Genomic DNA, 14,874 nt, shown 5'->3' on the forward strand with positions numbered 1-14,874 from the left:
CAAGAGGATAATGAGCAGAAGGACGCGATCGCGTTACCCTCTCTCCCCTTGCCACACGCACAAGCCCATTACAGTGCATGCCAACCCCCCTGACTTTCCAACCACCACCACAACCAGCAATAAAAACCATTGCCACAAAAATATCAACGCACCCCCCCAGCGCAATCGATCTGTGTCTGCGTGTGGCCGAGCACCAAACCCCGGAGCTCAGCTCCACCGACCAGGATCGACTGGGAGGGAAGGGGGTGGGAGACTAGTTTCCAAGGGACAGGGTTTTAAAGCTTCACAATAACTGGCTCAGATGAGGGTTTGGATTAAGCTGTTGTACAGCGAGGGAAAACACTGCCTCCATTAGGATATGGGGGATTTTCCTTCCCTTTCTGCAAAGCCCCAGCTCTAGGATGAATCTTCCAGGTCACCCAGGCAGGGAGAGGAGAACCGGCTGATGCCGAGCAAATGGGGGATCCTGCACAGGGAGAGATGGGTGGAGGGAGGAAAGGGCAGATCAGCCCTCCCCGAGCCCCGGATCACACAGTCGGCTGGTCTGACAACGTTTGCTCATATTTCAGAGAGAGACAGCCATCCGGAACGTCACTCCCTGCCAACTGCCTCATCTGGAGCCATCCGCAGCTCGGCTCTTCCCAGGCTGCTCCGGAGACGGCCCCCCCAGAGCATCCACACACCAAGGAATTGAGAAAGGACAGGTAGGGGGAAGAGAAGAAACAGAGAAATTAAACTGATTCATGTTTTATATATATATATATATATATTTTTTTTTTTTTTTTTTTTTTTAACAGTTCTGGCACATCATCCCAGCAAACGGATGACTTCGAGTGCATGTTACGCAGACGGCACCGCTGCAGAGTGGTAGGGTGCTGCTCTGAGCTGGGAACTTTGCTCATGTTACCATCACAAGCAAATCACAAGACAGAAGAGGGACAACCGCGATCCTCTGGCGAGAACAGGCCGAAGCTGTCCTTATCAGAAAGGGTTCAGGACTGGGAACCTCTTCCCCAAGTTCATCTGGGGGACATATGTAAAAACTCTTGCGTGCATCCAGAGTCTCATGCCTGTAAATAACCATCCTTCCATATTTGGGACCAGGCATCTCTTCCTCCCATTCCCACGCGCACTGGCTGCAGCTCTGCTGGGCAAAGAAGGGGTGGCTGCCTCTGTCAGTCCTTCTTCCACGGAGGAAAGAGAAGGGCAGGACATCCCTGGTCCTGCCCATTCCATACCTCCCCACTGGTCCCCCAGCATCTGCCCCATCTTCTCCACCAGCAAACGGAGGTTCATTGCAGAAAATTGGCTACCACTGCAAACAAGCTCAGCAGCCCTGACTCCTCCGAGCCATCCCCCTTACTCCAACCAAACCAGCATCTCCTGAGCCTACGGGCTGCTGATAAATGCAGAAAGTTGACAAAGTCACCAGAACCTAGCCCAGATCCATAGCATTTTATTTTTTTAAAAGAAAAAAAGCCAGGCCAGACCAGATTCTGCCCCGGAGCCTGCGTGGCAAAGCAGAATCCAGCTCCAAGTGTTTATTTATAAATCTGTACATACATGTACATTTGAATTCTGACAGAATTAATTCTGGCATCCAGCTAATTCAAAGCATTCCTCCCCCATCGCACTACTGTTGCAGGCCAGCCCAGCACAGAAGCTGATTATAAAATGCTGCACTAGCCAGGCATTTCTGCAAAGGCTTGTGCTATTGAGCATTCAGTCTTTCCTTGCTTGGCTATTTCATTGTTTCGATGTCGATCCCTCCTCTCTTGCCCTGTGTTTCCTGGTTACTTTTGTCCCTGCTCTGGAAGCACTGCTGCTCTCAGCCCCATTTCAGTGTCAGATTGAAAAAAAAAAAAAAAAAAAAAAACAACAAAACAATTACATGAAATTAAAGAGAAGAAAAGAAGAAATTACCACCGTGTACCAAGATTTCCAGTAAACAGATAGGTAACGAGCAAAAAATAGGCCAATATGCTGCAAGGCAAGCTGCAGACAGATCTGGGGATAGAAAACCCGCTGCCTCCCTCCAAAGCACAGCTAAGAAATCCCTGTGTGGTCACACGCTGTCCTCTGGAGCAGAGAGGAGAGAGGTCAGGGCAGCCAGCACTGTAAGAGCCTCTTTATTCTTGGGCAGTTGCACGAATCTGATCGCTTGTGCCCTTTGTGAGACATGGAAATCTGCCTTCTCCTCCCACCCCCTTCTGCTCCCCCTGCTCCGACGGGGGCAGAGGCAACTCCTCGGCCCCAGAGGAAAAAAACAGAGCAGCAGAGAGGCTGCGGACCCCCCTCCGGCAGGACCAGGCTCGGCCGAGCACACAGGAAAGCTCGAGGACAGTGCTTTGCTGAGCGAGGGGAGGAGAAGGGAAGGACAGTCCTGGGACTCACATGTTCCTCGAAGGGCTCACTCGGGCTCCCACGTGTGAGGCACGAAGCTGAGGGGTGGAGGAAAGTCCAGGGTCTCACACTGCAGCCCATGTCCTTCCTACTTCTCCCTCTTCACCATGCTCGTGGGGCTTGAGGAGAGTGGCATGCTGCACACCTCCATGCCAGCAGCCACATGACGCTTACATAAATATCACAGGTTGGATTTAGACTAAACGAGGGTCCAGGCTAAGTTTATTATGCCCTCATCACCAGCCAAAGCTGGGCTTACACCTCCTGGTTCAGAGACCAGACCAGGACACCCCTGTTTGAGTGGCTCATTCAAAGCCACCGCCAAGGGAGGGCTTCAAGGTGGAAAGCTCTCTGGCCAGGGCTGTCTGGCATGGGTGGGCAAGGCTGTGCCTAGATATCCCTGCCTGCAAAGTACAGCCTACCCCTATATACTGCAGGGGTAAGCCTGGGCTACAATTAGTCACTGTCCCTTGCGAAGCAGCTCAAGGTCCTCAGACGAACCTCTCTTTCCCTCTCCTCCTTCCACCTTCACTCTTCACCAGCACCCATCCACATAGCATTGTCCCCCACGGCAGCCCCTGTCCTACTCCCCTTCTTTACCAAAGCTGTCCCCTCCGTGCAAGCCTCCTCCCTCCCACCCAAACCCACCAAGCTGCCTCCCCGCGTCCTCCATCTCCGCTGTCACTTCTCAGATTGACTCTACATAGAAGGCTTGCAGCTGCAAGTCTAGAGCAAGGAACCGCTGGCAACCTGATGGGCTAAGGGCGAGGAAAATACTCAAGCTTAGCAGGAAAGCAGTGGGAGAAAAGCCCTTAATCCAAATCCTGGGGAGGCAGGAGACTGTGCCAGTTCAGCCAAAGATCTGGGACTGCCAAGATACCCACTGCCACTTGGCCAGCAAACCCAGACGGGTTTGCAGCAGGTGGCTCAGCCCCCCCGAGACCTCTCTAGGGCAGCACAGGCTGCTATCGGTTAAACTGAAATCCCCTGCTGCCCCTGACAACACAGCGCAGCAAAGCCTGACAGATCGATGGTGGTGAATGGCATGGAGCTAGAAAGCAAGGCTAGGTGGGTGCTGGGATTTCTGTGACTGCCCAAGGCCTGAGGAGTCATTACTCATCACGGCAGCTTGACCAACTGACAGCATCCCAGGGCACAATGATCAGTCACATTTAGGAGCCTGGTGCTGGACTCCCGAGGCCCCTGGGCAGGAACCAGGGCATGGGCAAAGCCAGGGGAGGGAGAGACCTGGGTTAGGCTGACCTAACCCCTGGACCGGGCTGGCAGTTCAGCTCTGGGGTGCTGGTGGAGACTCAGATGGAGGGCGCAGGGAGAACCTGCACATCTCCAGCTTCATAAGACCTACTGCCAAAGTCGCCCGTGGACCAGGTATGTTCAAAGAGCGCCATGGGGAATGCCTGCCAGGCACCAGCCCACACCATCTACAGTCACGAGAGCTAAATTAATGCTCGAGCACTTGGGGACTCGGGCTCACAATGCCTCCAGTGAGCTGCGTGCCGCGATCCTCATAAACAAGTCATCTGGAAAATAAGTAAGCCTGTAAAAATTCAGCCCATCGCAAGTTACCAAACCTGTTTCAGAGTAAAACAACCTACAGCAGCTCACGCCAGGAGCCCGGCAGTGGAGCCGACCCCAGCCTCCCCAGCACCAGGGCTCCCTAGGGCCCAGCAAAACATCCCTGGCCCAGATGGCAGCATGGGGATACGACACGGGACTCGTTTCAAACAGGAAGGTATCTCTGGTGTCAGGGCCACCTAGCAAAGAAAAGCTGGTGGCATTTTCTCTCTAGAGACCTAGAGCTTTTGAACCGCAGAAGTGATCAGCTGGGGCAGGTAGGAAAAGCGCACGGGCCATCTCTGTACTGGGGCTGGTGGCCAATGCTGGCAAAGGACCAGAGTTTCTGGTACAGACTTGGATTCATCTCTTCCTGTGCTCCTACCAAGTGCTCACCTCTCCTCTCTCCCATACTTTAGAAAGCACCTGAGCTGGGCTTATCTGGGGGGCTGCCAAGAAAGAAAGCCCAAACTCACCGAGGAGCAGCTGGGCCCAGCAGCCCAGTCCCTGACTGTCCCCCTGGATTTGCCAAATGGGCACTGCTCCTACATGCCCGCAGAAGGATCCCCAATGTTTTCCCACAGGTCTCAGCACCACAACATGCTTCCTCCCTCTTAGCATTCAAAAACACCGGAGATCTTCAGAATGTCCAGGGATTTTTTCCCAATTTCCCAAAAATGCGCTGCAAGCTATGTCAGAGGGAAATCTATCTCCATCCCCTGAAACAAAACGGGAGCAGAGCCTCTACCCACATTCCTTCCCACTGGTGGCACCTCCAGCTGAGGACAGGCTGCTGGGACATCCCCAAGCAAGCTGTGATGTACCTGGCCTCAATCAACCGTGTCCCACACAAAGACGGGGCAAACACCGTAATACCCCGCAAGTGAGTCCCTTTCTTTGGCTGCTGCCTTCTGACCTGTGCTCCAATCCCAGCAATGTATTTTTCCCCTTTTTGGATGGGGAAAAAAAAAAAAAAGCAATGCATCAATTTCACACTGGAGCAACTTTCTTTTTCAACCCTGGAAGCCGGTTCCCCCGTGCCGGGGAGATGGCAGGTTCCCCCACGCAGGCGGGAGGCACGTGGCTGGGGCAGCAAAGGCAAAGATGGAAGAAAAAATGTTTCATTTTGAGACCTTGACACAAGCAAAACGACAAGCAGCAAAAAAAAAAAAGAGGGTAGGCTGTTGGCTTTTTTTTTTCCCCTCTCCTCTTTAAGCACTACAAAAACAGGAAACAAAGGAGAAAACATCTCACAGGGGGGAAGGGGAGGTAAGCGCTTTATACGCCCACGAAAGAAAGATTAACCACATATTTTATTTACTGTTTGTATTACGGTTGCACCGTGGAGTTCAACCAATTCCGAGCCAGGGCTCTGCGGGTTTGTGCAGTACCTAATGCCGAGCGGTCCCCTTCCCCCAAACCCACGAAGCGTGCACCTCGCGTCAAGCGAGCCCTCCACAGACACCCTCTTTCCTCCTGCAGACGCCCACCTCCGGCCTCTTTCGCCCAGCACGAGCATTCTTGCCCAAATTACCAGCTGAGAAAGCGCTGGTGCTGTCCCCAAGGAGTTTTGAGCCCCTTTTCCCCTTCAAATCGGACCGTAACCAGTGGTAAGATGCCCTCCAAGGTGGGCTGGCAGCAGAGCCAGAGGAATAAATGCTAAAAAAAGGTGAGTTTACAGGGAGCGTGTTTGCAGGCTCCCGTCTCTCTGGGCTGTGGGGACCACCCCCACCTCACCAGGTCAATGTTGCACCCCCCCACGCTCTCAAGTCCCCCACACCAAGGACAGGGCTCCGAGCCTCCAAACTTTGACTCATTTCTCAATTAACGGCTTCCCGAACGCAGGCCACGCATGGAACAAACTTCTCACGATGGGGCCCGGACCTCCCAAGCCCAGCATTACTCATCCGCCCCCCAGCCCCAGCCCTCCTTCCCCGGGATGCTCCAAGAGCGGCTCACCACCGCAGGGTGAGCAAGCAGCCAGGAATCCTGGGCCTGGCTCCCGCAGGCGGGAAGCCGTCACCAGCTGAGCACACGCACCCTAATTCGGGAACCGAGGCGGCCGCCTTCCTTGCCGGCTGGCGAGGGGTGGCTTTCAGCCAGAGACCTGCCCAAGGCCACGCAGCGAGGGCAACCTGCCGGGCGTTTTTCCCGGGGGCTCTTCCCTTACTCCAGCCGGTTCATGGAGGAACTGCTTCAACTGCAGGGGGGATCCCTCAGGCACGCCATCCCCCAGCTTTGGGCTGTCCTCCATTGCCCTGGCCTCCGAGCACCCAACCGAGCCACGCGCCCAGCGGGAAGAGACAAGCTTATCATCGCAGAGAAAGGAAATTAAGATAACGCGGCGATGGAGGTACCGAGGGCTTTGGCCAAGGTCACGAAATAAGTCTGCAGCTCTACAATACAGCCATCCAACACATTCGGTGTCTGGCCACATATCCTAAAATTTCAAGCCAGGGCCAAAATCCAGCCTAGCTGGTGGCAGCTTTCTGCCAGGTCATTAGCAGCGCGCATCCGCAAGGAGCAGCGAACATCCAGCCATAACAACGGCAGCAACAAAAAAAAAAAAAAAAAAAAAAAAACAAAACCCAACACGCAGGAAGAGTGGGAATAGATGAGATCAAAGTGTCCTGGAAAAGGACCTGGAAAAATAGTTTTGGTCCCTGGCTAAGGCTCCCGGGAACTGCACACACAAGCCCTGTCCCAGCCCCGTGCAGCCCTCCCGGGGTGGCTCCCCACCCTGGCAGAGGAAGACCAAAATGACTCCCTATAAATAGAAGCAGAAAAGCGCTTCTCCAAAAGCCTGCCTGGGTCTTTCCCCTTCCAGCGCGTGTGGCGGAGCTGCTGGCACCTCCGCGGAGGTCTCTGGTTTTCCCCCAAATAAACCTGGAGAGGAAAATAACCTTCCTGTGAGCTCAGGCTGGCTCCTCTCCGCACAGAGCCACCCCCCCCTCCCAGGCCTGGCCATCCAATTGGAAAGTAATTATACTGCAATTTTTATTTATGACTTTTTTTTTTTTTTTTTTAATTGCTAAATGGTGACTCATTTTGGCAACATTAAAATACACAGGAAATCATCCCCATTTTACAGTAATCACCGTTCAATTCATTGTTAAATATTTATTCGGCGGACAAGCGCCGGGCCTCTTTCGAAGGGTCGGAGGGGGAGCGGCGGGTCAGCCCTGGGAGGGGGGAAGGTGGCGGTGGGGTCACAGCAGGGCTGCCCGCAGGGCTGTTAAATGCCCACCACGAACTTCGGGGTGGGGAGCCGGGGGTGAAAGCTCCCGCCAGATGGTCTGGCCACGAGCAAAATACTCGCTTTCCCTCGAATCTAGCGCTACGCCCCATGCTGCTTGAGGGAGGGGGGGGCAGCCCTGTGCCCCCTAATAAAAAAAAAACATTATTTGGCCAAACCCCAAGTGCCAATGCCCGCCAGCAAGAAGCCGTGGGTCTCTGACACGAAGCTCTCGCAGCGCCGGGGGGAAGGGGATGGCGGCCGCGGCGGGAGGCGGTGGGAAGAGCCGGCAGTTTGACATTCACAGGCCTTACAATGGACGGGGTCCGCGGCCGCTTTGTCCCCCCGTGGAGCCCGATTTCGGGGCGACTCGACCTCGGACGCAGGCGGCTGCTCTGCCTTCCCCCGAATGGCCGCATACCCCAGCAGCAACCAGGGAGACAACCCCTCCATACGCCCCCCGGCCCAGGACCCGGACCCTTCCCCGCACAGCCCAGACCTGAGCGGCCGCAGGTCCTATGGCTGGACGGCTCCGAAGGCCTCCCGGCGTGGAAGCCCTTCCCCAGGGAGCCCCTCCGGCACCCACTGACTCTGTCACTGCTGGGCTGGAGCGGCCACCTAACATGTCCGCCACGGGGGGACCGGACGGAGGAGGAACAGCACCGGGGTGGATTTTGCGTAGGCCCTACACAAACACAGGCCTTTGGAGAACAAACACGGCGGGGGAAGAGGGCAGCCAGGGAGAGCAGCATCCCCCCGCCGAGCTGGGCAAACCCACGTCTCCACGAAGGTCCGACTTACCCGGATCTCATTGCGGCGGATCTCCACGTCGCAGACCGAGTGTCCCTGGTGGGCCCCGCTGTAGTAGCAGCAGAACTGGCAGACGGCCACCTGCTCGGCCTCGCAGTGGTACAGGCGGTAGGCGTTGTGCTGGGGGCAGCTCCAGGCCCGCACGTCGTCCGCCTCCACCAGGAGATGGCCCCGGGCCGTGGACGGCTGCTGCAGGTGGGTCTGGACGTGGGACTGGCAACACGGTGCCTCGCACCTCAAACAGATCTTCTGGGCCGGCAGCGGCGGGCCCCGGCGGCAAAAGACGCAGTGCAAGACGGAGGGGGGCTTCTCCAGGTTGAGGGAGTTGAACTTCTCCACGATGTTGGTGAGCTTCAGGTTCTTCTCCAGGTTGGGCTTCTGGTTGTAGGCCTGGTTGCACTCGGGGCACCGCACCAAGCCCGACTCCTTGGCCCACGCCTCCCCGATGCAGCCCCGGCAGAAGTTGTGCTTGCAGGGCAGCTGGACCGGCTCCACGAAGACGTGCAGGCAAATGGGGCAGATGAGCTCCTCTTCGAAGCAGTTCTTCCAATTCTCGGCCATCTCTGCCGGCAGCCTCTGGCGACGTCTCCCCCCAACCCGCTTCGGTCGCTCAGTGCGGTCTAGGGGCGGACGCTGGGGTCTGTCCTCCCTGCAACGGGAAGCCTGGGGGTGAACGGCCGGGCTCCCCCCTCCCCGCAGCACGCACGATAAATAATAAACCCCAGCAGATTTTAAAACCGGGGATAAAATAAAACCACAGAGCAGCGCTCTAGGAATCTCCGGCGAGAAAACGCGATGTCCCCGTCGCTTCGTTAAAAAAAAAAAAAAAAAAAGCAACACAAGCGGTTAAAAAACCCCCGACGAAATATTGTAGGATTTACAGCCCAGTCTTAACCACCCCTAAAAGCCATTTGTTTCTTTCTGCCCCGGAAGGTGAATCGAAACTTACCAAAGGTTGAAAAAAATCCATACAAAATCCAGCAGCAGAATCCAAGTTCCATATAAAGCTCCTAAATTTAGCGCTCCTGATCGGATTTTTCTTTTCTTAGGTTTGCAACTGACATTCAATATTTTAAAGGGACTTTTGTCCCCCACCAACCTGGCTAACAGCTGAGAGCACGGACTCACTCGGGGGGTTTTTTTCCTCCCCTGTATTTCTCCTCCCGCTCCCCCTGATGGGAGTTGGGAATCAGAGTCTTTTAAAGGAAACAGATCAAAGGGTTAAGATCCAAAATGGGAAAAGGAGGAAGATTAAAAAAAAAATAATAATAATAGCGACGATGACGATGGCAAAAAAACGAATTCTCTCCGCGGCCCCCGAGATTTGCTTCTAACCCGGCGGAGCAGCAAAGAAAAAAAGGAAGAGGGGAGGAAAAAAAAAAAAAAAAAAAAGACAAGACAGGAAAAAAAAAAAAAAAGGAGAAAAAAAAAAAACCACCAACCCTCTTCGCCTGCTTCGAGATTGCGAGGTCTTGAATGGGAGAGCTCGGTCATTCAGAGCAAACCCCAGCCCAGCGCAGCCCTGCCAGCCTCGTCCGAGGCTCCCGGGGAGGGACGGGAGCGGGGGTGGGCTCGGCCGGGGGGGCTGAACCCCGCGGCCCCCAAAGGAACCTGCCCTCACTTCCAGCGGGGCTGGGGAGGGGGAGAGGGTTCCGGGGGTCCGACCTAGCCCGGCCTCATGGCCGGCCGGGGGCACGCAGCCCCCCGACGGCAACAATGCGATGGAGCCGGGGGTGCCGGGGCGGAGGGAGGGGTGTCCGGCCGCCCGCGGAGCGCCTTCCCCCGGCGCGGCTTCCCCGCTCCGGCCCCGCCGGGAAGGGGCGAGGCGGCGGCGGGCAGCCGGGAGGAGCCGGCCCGAAGCGTGCGGTTCCGGGAGAGCCGAGTCAGCTCTCAGCCATTTTGAGCTGCCCTGCTGGAGAACGGAGACCGGAGGCGCGTGAAAAATAAAATTAAAAAAAAAAAAATGTAAAAAAAATAAGGTATTTAAAAAAAAAAATGAAATAAAGTCACCGGAACAAAACCGCTCCCGCTGCCTCCCCCGCCCGCTCGGCGGGGCTCTGCGGAGGGGCTGCGGCTGCGGGGCCGCGCCGAGCCCGAGCCCAGCCGTCCCGTCCCGGCGGGGCCGCTCAGCAGAGCCCCCCGCGCCTGCCCCCGCCGCCGCCGCCTCCAGCCATCTTGGGCTCAGCCCTGGGCGCCGCCCGCCCGCCGGAGCCCCACGCCCCGGCCTTCCTCCCGCCGCCCCCGGGGAGGCGGCCGCGGCCCGGGGGGGGGGGGGGGGACGAGGAGCTGGGGGGTGGGGGGGCGCGGATCCCCGCAGCGGGGGGGGGGGGGGGGGGGGGGAAGCGGGGGCGGCGCCTCGGAGGCGGCCGGGCTCAGCCCCGGCGCGGGGGGCCGGGGCGGCGGCGGGGGGCGGCCATGGGGGCGGCGGCCGCGGGGGATCTATCGACCGGTGGGGAGGGAGGGGGGGCGGGCGCGCCCCGCCCCGGCGCGCCGAGGGGCCGCCCCGCTCGGGAGCCGGTCGGGGTGGGGGGAGCGGAGCGGAGGCGCCGGAGCCGGTGGGTCCCGCCGGGCGCTGCCGCTGCCGCCGCTGCCGCCGCTGCCGCCGCCGCCGCCTCGGAGCTGCGCGGCGCTGCGCTGCGGCGGGACCGGCCCCGCCCCGCCCGGCCCCGCCCACTGCGCGTCACGGGGCACCGCCCCCGCCCCGCCCCGCCCCGCGACGGCGGCCGCCTTAAAGCGGGCACGGGGAGGGCGGTGGGGCCCACCGCTGTGCTCGGCGCTGCGCGGCCCGGGCCCGTCCCCAGCTGGGATGTCCCCGCTGGCCACTGCACCAGCGGCGCGGCCATCTGCCTGGCCACCAGCAGCCCTACGCGGCCAGGGTTGCTCAGGGTGCCGGTCCATAAAAAGGGGCCGATCGCCCTGGAACCAACTGACATCTGGGCCACAGCTGGCCCCGGGTACCAGAAGTGCCCTCTGGAGCCTCCTGCACCCTCTGGGCTCCCCCCTGGACGGGCCGTTACTTTGCACGGGACCACTTCAGGTGCGTTTGCCTCCCCGTGCAGAGCAACAGCCGTTTGTCCCGCAGGGTCTTTCCAAAACCGGCAGCCCCAGCACCTCCCACCGGAGCCCGGGGCACAGAGGTGTCTCTGTTAACAGCTCTCCCACCAAATGTTTCCGCAGCTGTTTCACGGGACGCTGTATATCCAACCCCTGCCAAATGTGCCGGGCCGCTGGGAGTAAAGCGCGTTGCCAGTGTAAATCCATTTCCCACTGGCGAGGGGGTCACAAATGGCTTCAAAAGGGAGTATTTAGACGAAAAAATGCTCGGGGTGCACAGTCAGGTTTATGGTGGAGTAACAAGGGGGCGAAGGCTCAGACGGTGTCTTCAGGATCTGGCCCAGCCTCGCCCCTGGGTGACGCTCGCTGATGGCAATTTGCTGCCGGCAGGGATTTAGCTGGAATTCCCCAACTGCAGCCTCAGAGCCACAAACCAAACCGTCCAGAGACAGCACCCAGTAGTGTCTGCTATAGCACCCTATAGCCCCAGTGCCACGGGCCACCTGGGGCAGCCGGCTGCCTGCTAGAGGGATGAGCATCCTACAGTACACCCGAGGTGGGGGTGATCCAGGTCTTTACACGTTTTCCTTTATGGGAAGCCCCTGTGCACAGGCGGGTCCTGCCAAGAGACACCCCAATAAGGAGACAGGGTGATGGGTACCAGCTCTCTTCAGGTTGGTTTGGATTTGGGATTCCCCCATCCCATTTCCCTGCCTCCATCTTTCCCCTCTCACTTCATGATTTGACGGGACATTGGGGAACACCTCTACGTGCTGTGTGCATTACGCCCAGCACACCCCAGTCCCAAAGTGCTGCCCCAGGGCAAATAATAACAAATAATAACAACGTCATACCCCAGCACACCCCACAATGCTGACGGGGCTGCAGCCGGTGTGCAGTGCCTGGGCTGGCTCGGGATGCCTCGCTCGCCTCTCATTTCTGGGTGAGGCTCCCACAGCCTCTTTGCCATGATAAAACTTATTTCTGGGCTCGGCTGGCTGATCCCTGCCTGCATGGGAAAGCCCACAGACGGGCCACCCCAGGAGAGGGGCTCACCCTGTATCATCCCCCAGCTGCGCCCTCCCTCCCCGTGGCTCCCAGGCCTCGAGCACTGATTCCTGCAAAGGGAGTGGTTTGCCATGTAATTCCTCTGCCAGGCCTCGAAGCCCGCGGGCTGTACATCTCCTCTGGGGTTTTACAAGCCATCCGGCGGCCGGGACCGGCGGGAGCTGGGCAGGGAGGCGTGGGATGCATCAGAGCTGCTGTCGGCCGGCCGAGCCCACGTGGAGGCAAACCTCTCCTCGAAAAGTCAGTGCAAAACTATTCGTGACTCTCACTTCTTCATAAACACAGGCAGTACCAGGCAGCCCCCGGTGACAGCCGCCGTCCCCACCCCGCGCAGGGCACAGCTCTGCTGCAGGGGCTGGTTGGGGCCCCCCGTGCCCTCTGCTGCGGGTGAGCCGGGGAAGCCAGCTGGTATTTGGCAGGGTTTAAAAGTGGAAGGCAGATGGGACGGGGCTGACCCAAGCTGAAAAGTGCATCCTGCTCTCGGCTGAGAATCCCACTGCCGCAGGGCCGGCGCTGGCCCTGCTATCGTCACACCCATGTCTGGATGATGCCATCCCCTGCCCAGCCCAGAGAAACCCCCTTGGCAAGGGGAGCCCCCAAAGCCAGGCTGGGCATCGCAACCCTTCTGCAGTCAGCAGGACCTGCCTGGGAGGGCTGTAGGCAGGGAACCCCCCTGTCCACACAGCTCCCAAACACCCTCCAAACACCTCGTGCTGGGTGGTGGATGGACACCAGTGGACAAGAGCTGCAGAAAGCCTGCCCGCAATCTGGGGTCCCCTCCACCAGGATCTGGCCCTGTAGGGGTGCCCCAGCCCAGGCCAAGGGGCTGCAGAGGTGGTTTCTAGCTGAGTCCTGGTGCGCACCCCTCAACCTCACCAAGCCTCCATTTTCCCAGCCACCACCAGGCCATCATTCCCCTTCACCAGCAGTCTCACTTTGGCAGCCCGTAGCCCTGTCCTGGAGAGACCACCGCTCCCACGAGCCTCCCTGGTAATGTATCAGCATCTCTGCTGAGGCCCCAGTCAGCACTAATGGCTTTGAGCTGCGGGTACCCACCCACGAAGGGCCGGCAGAGCATCGCCCCATGCCCTGCAGAGCCAGGATGCTCGGCCGCGCGTCACCAGGGTCTGGCATTGAAGTGGCATTGCCTGGTACAGAGGGACCTCGTCCCTGGGAAGCAGGGACGCACTGGCTGGTCCACAGAGCCCAGGCGCCTTCGTCACTGCGGGCAGGGGACGAGCGGGGCCGTGCCTGGCAGCTTGCGTCAAAGACCTGCCTCTGCTTTCCCAGGCAGACTCCAGCGATGTTTAACCAGCCCGCAGATGTGCAGAAACTCTGTTTGCTATTTAGGGCTGCGGACCCTACTGAGCTGATGGGAGAGGGAGGGTGTTCACACACATTCACGGAGCGTTTGGCTGTTAAAGTGACAGCTTCCCTCCCCGCCACCACCCCGTCTCCGGGACACTCCTGGCGGCTCCAGCACCCAGCCCCATGCCTTCCCCAGAAGCCATGAGCCCTCTGAAAGTAATACAAAGCGATGTGCTTCTTGAGTCGTTTATAACTCAATTAACCAGCCAGAGAGAAGCCATCACTGCCCTTCTGCCCCCCTTCAGCGTAAGCCCGGTGAGGTGGCTTAGTGCGATGGAGAAAGCTCCCCCCGCCCTGCTCCGTGTGATTAACACATTGAAGGCTTTCACTGAAGTTTTAAGACTGGGTTTAAGGATTTAAGGAACTTGCAGGGTGGCAATACCCTGGTTTGCAGCACTAAATCCGTCTGCTTGTGGCCGTCCCCTGTTCCCAGCTGGGGTGGAGGAGGAGGGAATCAACGCCACGGAGAAGGCACAACACAGAGGTCCCCACGGCCGGTCACCCCCTGCCCCAGCCCAGGGCATGTCGCCGACATGCACCGCTCGTGCCCGGCCATCCCATGCATGTCCCCGCTGCGGTGTCACACCTGGCTGTCCCACACTGTCACCTGCCTGCTGCGGCATCCTCGCAGCCCAGTGCCTGCTGGGGGAAGATGCACATGTGCGTGCGCAGTGCATCTGCAGGGGAAACCTCCCGTCCTCTGCCATTAATAAAAAGGGACCAGGAGCCGGGTGTGCAGCCTGGTCCCCGCAGCACACAAAGCAGGTTCCCTGCCCCAGGCACCCAAGTGTTGGGATCCAGTGACACCCACATCCGACACCGGCAGCCGGGAACAGGGTTGGGACGGTGTGCTGGATGCAGGGATGGTGATGCCCTTGTCGGCCCTTTGGAAGAGCTTTGCCCCTGTGCAATGGATGCACAACGAGGGCTCCTCTTGGGGCAAAAATACTGGGCTTCCTTCCTTCCTTCCTAGCCTAAAGCATGGGGCAAAGCAAGTATTGAGGGCTGGCCAAGGGGGACTGCATGGGGGGGTGATGGAGGGGAGCTCCACTTCGGCCCAGGGCAAATCCAGGGTGGAACGACCCAATCTGGGGTTGCACAGCCAAATCTGGGGTTCCACAGCCAGCCATGGGACAGGGGTGATGCTCCGGGGCTCACTGCCAGGGCCAGCCTCGGGGTGCCGATGGGTGCTGGCGAGCGCGGCAGCAGGTCCGGCAGCTGTGGGGCTGGAGCGCTGGGAGCCGGGACGCGGGCCGATGCGGTTCCCTGCCTGGTGGGGTTTCTCTCTATTCAAATGCCTGGGAGCAGCTGCCCTGCCGGCGTGACTCATTTCCTGCTCTTGTGTCACATTCTGGTCAGGC

The 14,874-nt window shown here is 58.7% G+C and overlaps 1 protein-coding gene across 1 annotated transcript in view; it reads right to left on the minus strand.

Moving 5' to 3' along the window:
• Window positions 1-9,339, minus strand: part of TRIM8 (tripartite motif containing 8) — a 28,771-nt gene extending 19,432 nt beyond the window's left edge. Inside the window, exons 1-2 of the mRNA XM_082308870.1 lie at window positions 8,973-9,339; window positions 8,015-8,672 (exon numbers count right to left, since the gene is read on the minus strand). Coding sequence (XP_082164996.1) covers window positions 8,015-8,584 — 570 coding nt within the window. The 5' untranslated portion in view covers window positions 8,585-8,672; window positions 8,973-9,339. The remainder of the gene's footprint in view (window positions 1-8,014; window positions 8,673-8,972) is intronic.
• Between the last annotated feature and the right edge of the window lie 5,535 nt (window positions 9,340-14,874).

Source organism: Platalea leucorodia (assembly GCF_965183815.1).
Source record: "Platalea leucorodia genome assembly, chromosome: 4".
Lineage (NCBI taxonomy): Eukaryota > Metazoa > Chordata > Aves > Pelecaniformes > Threskiornithidae > Platalea > Platalea leucorodia.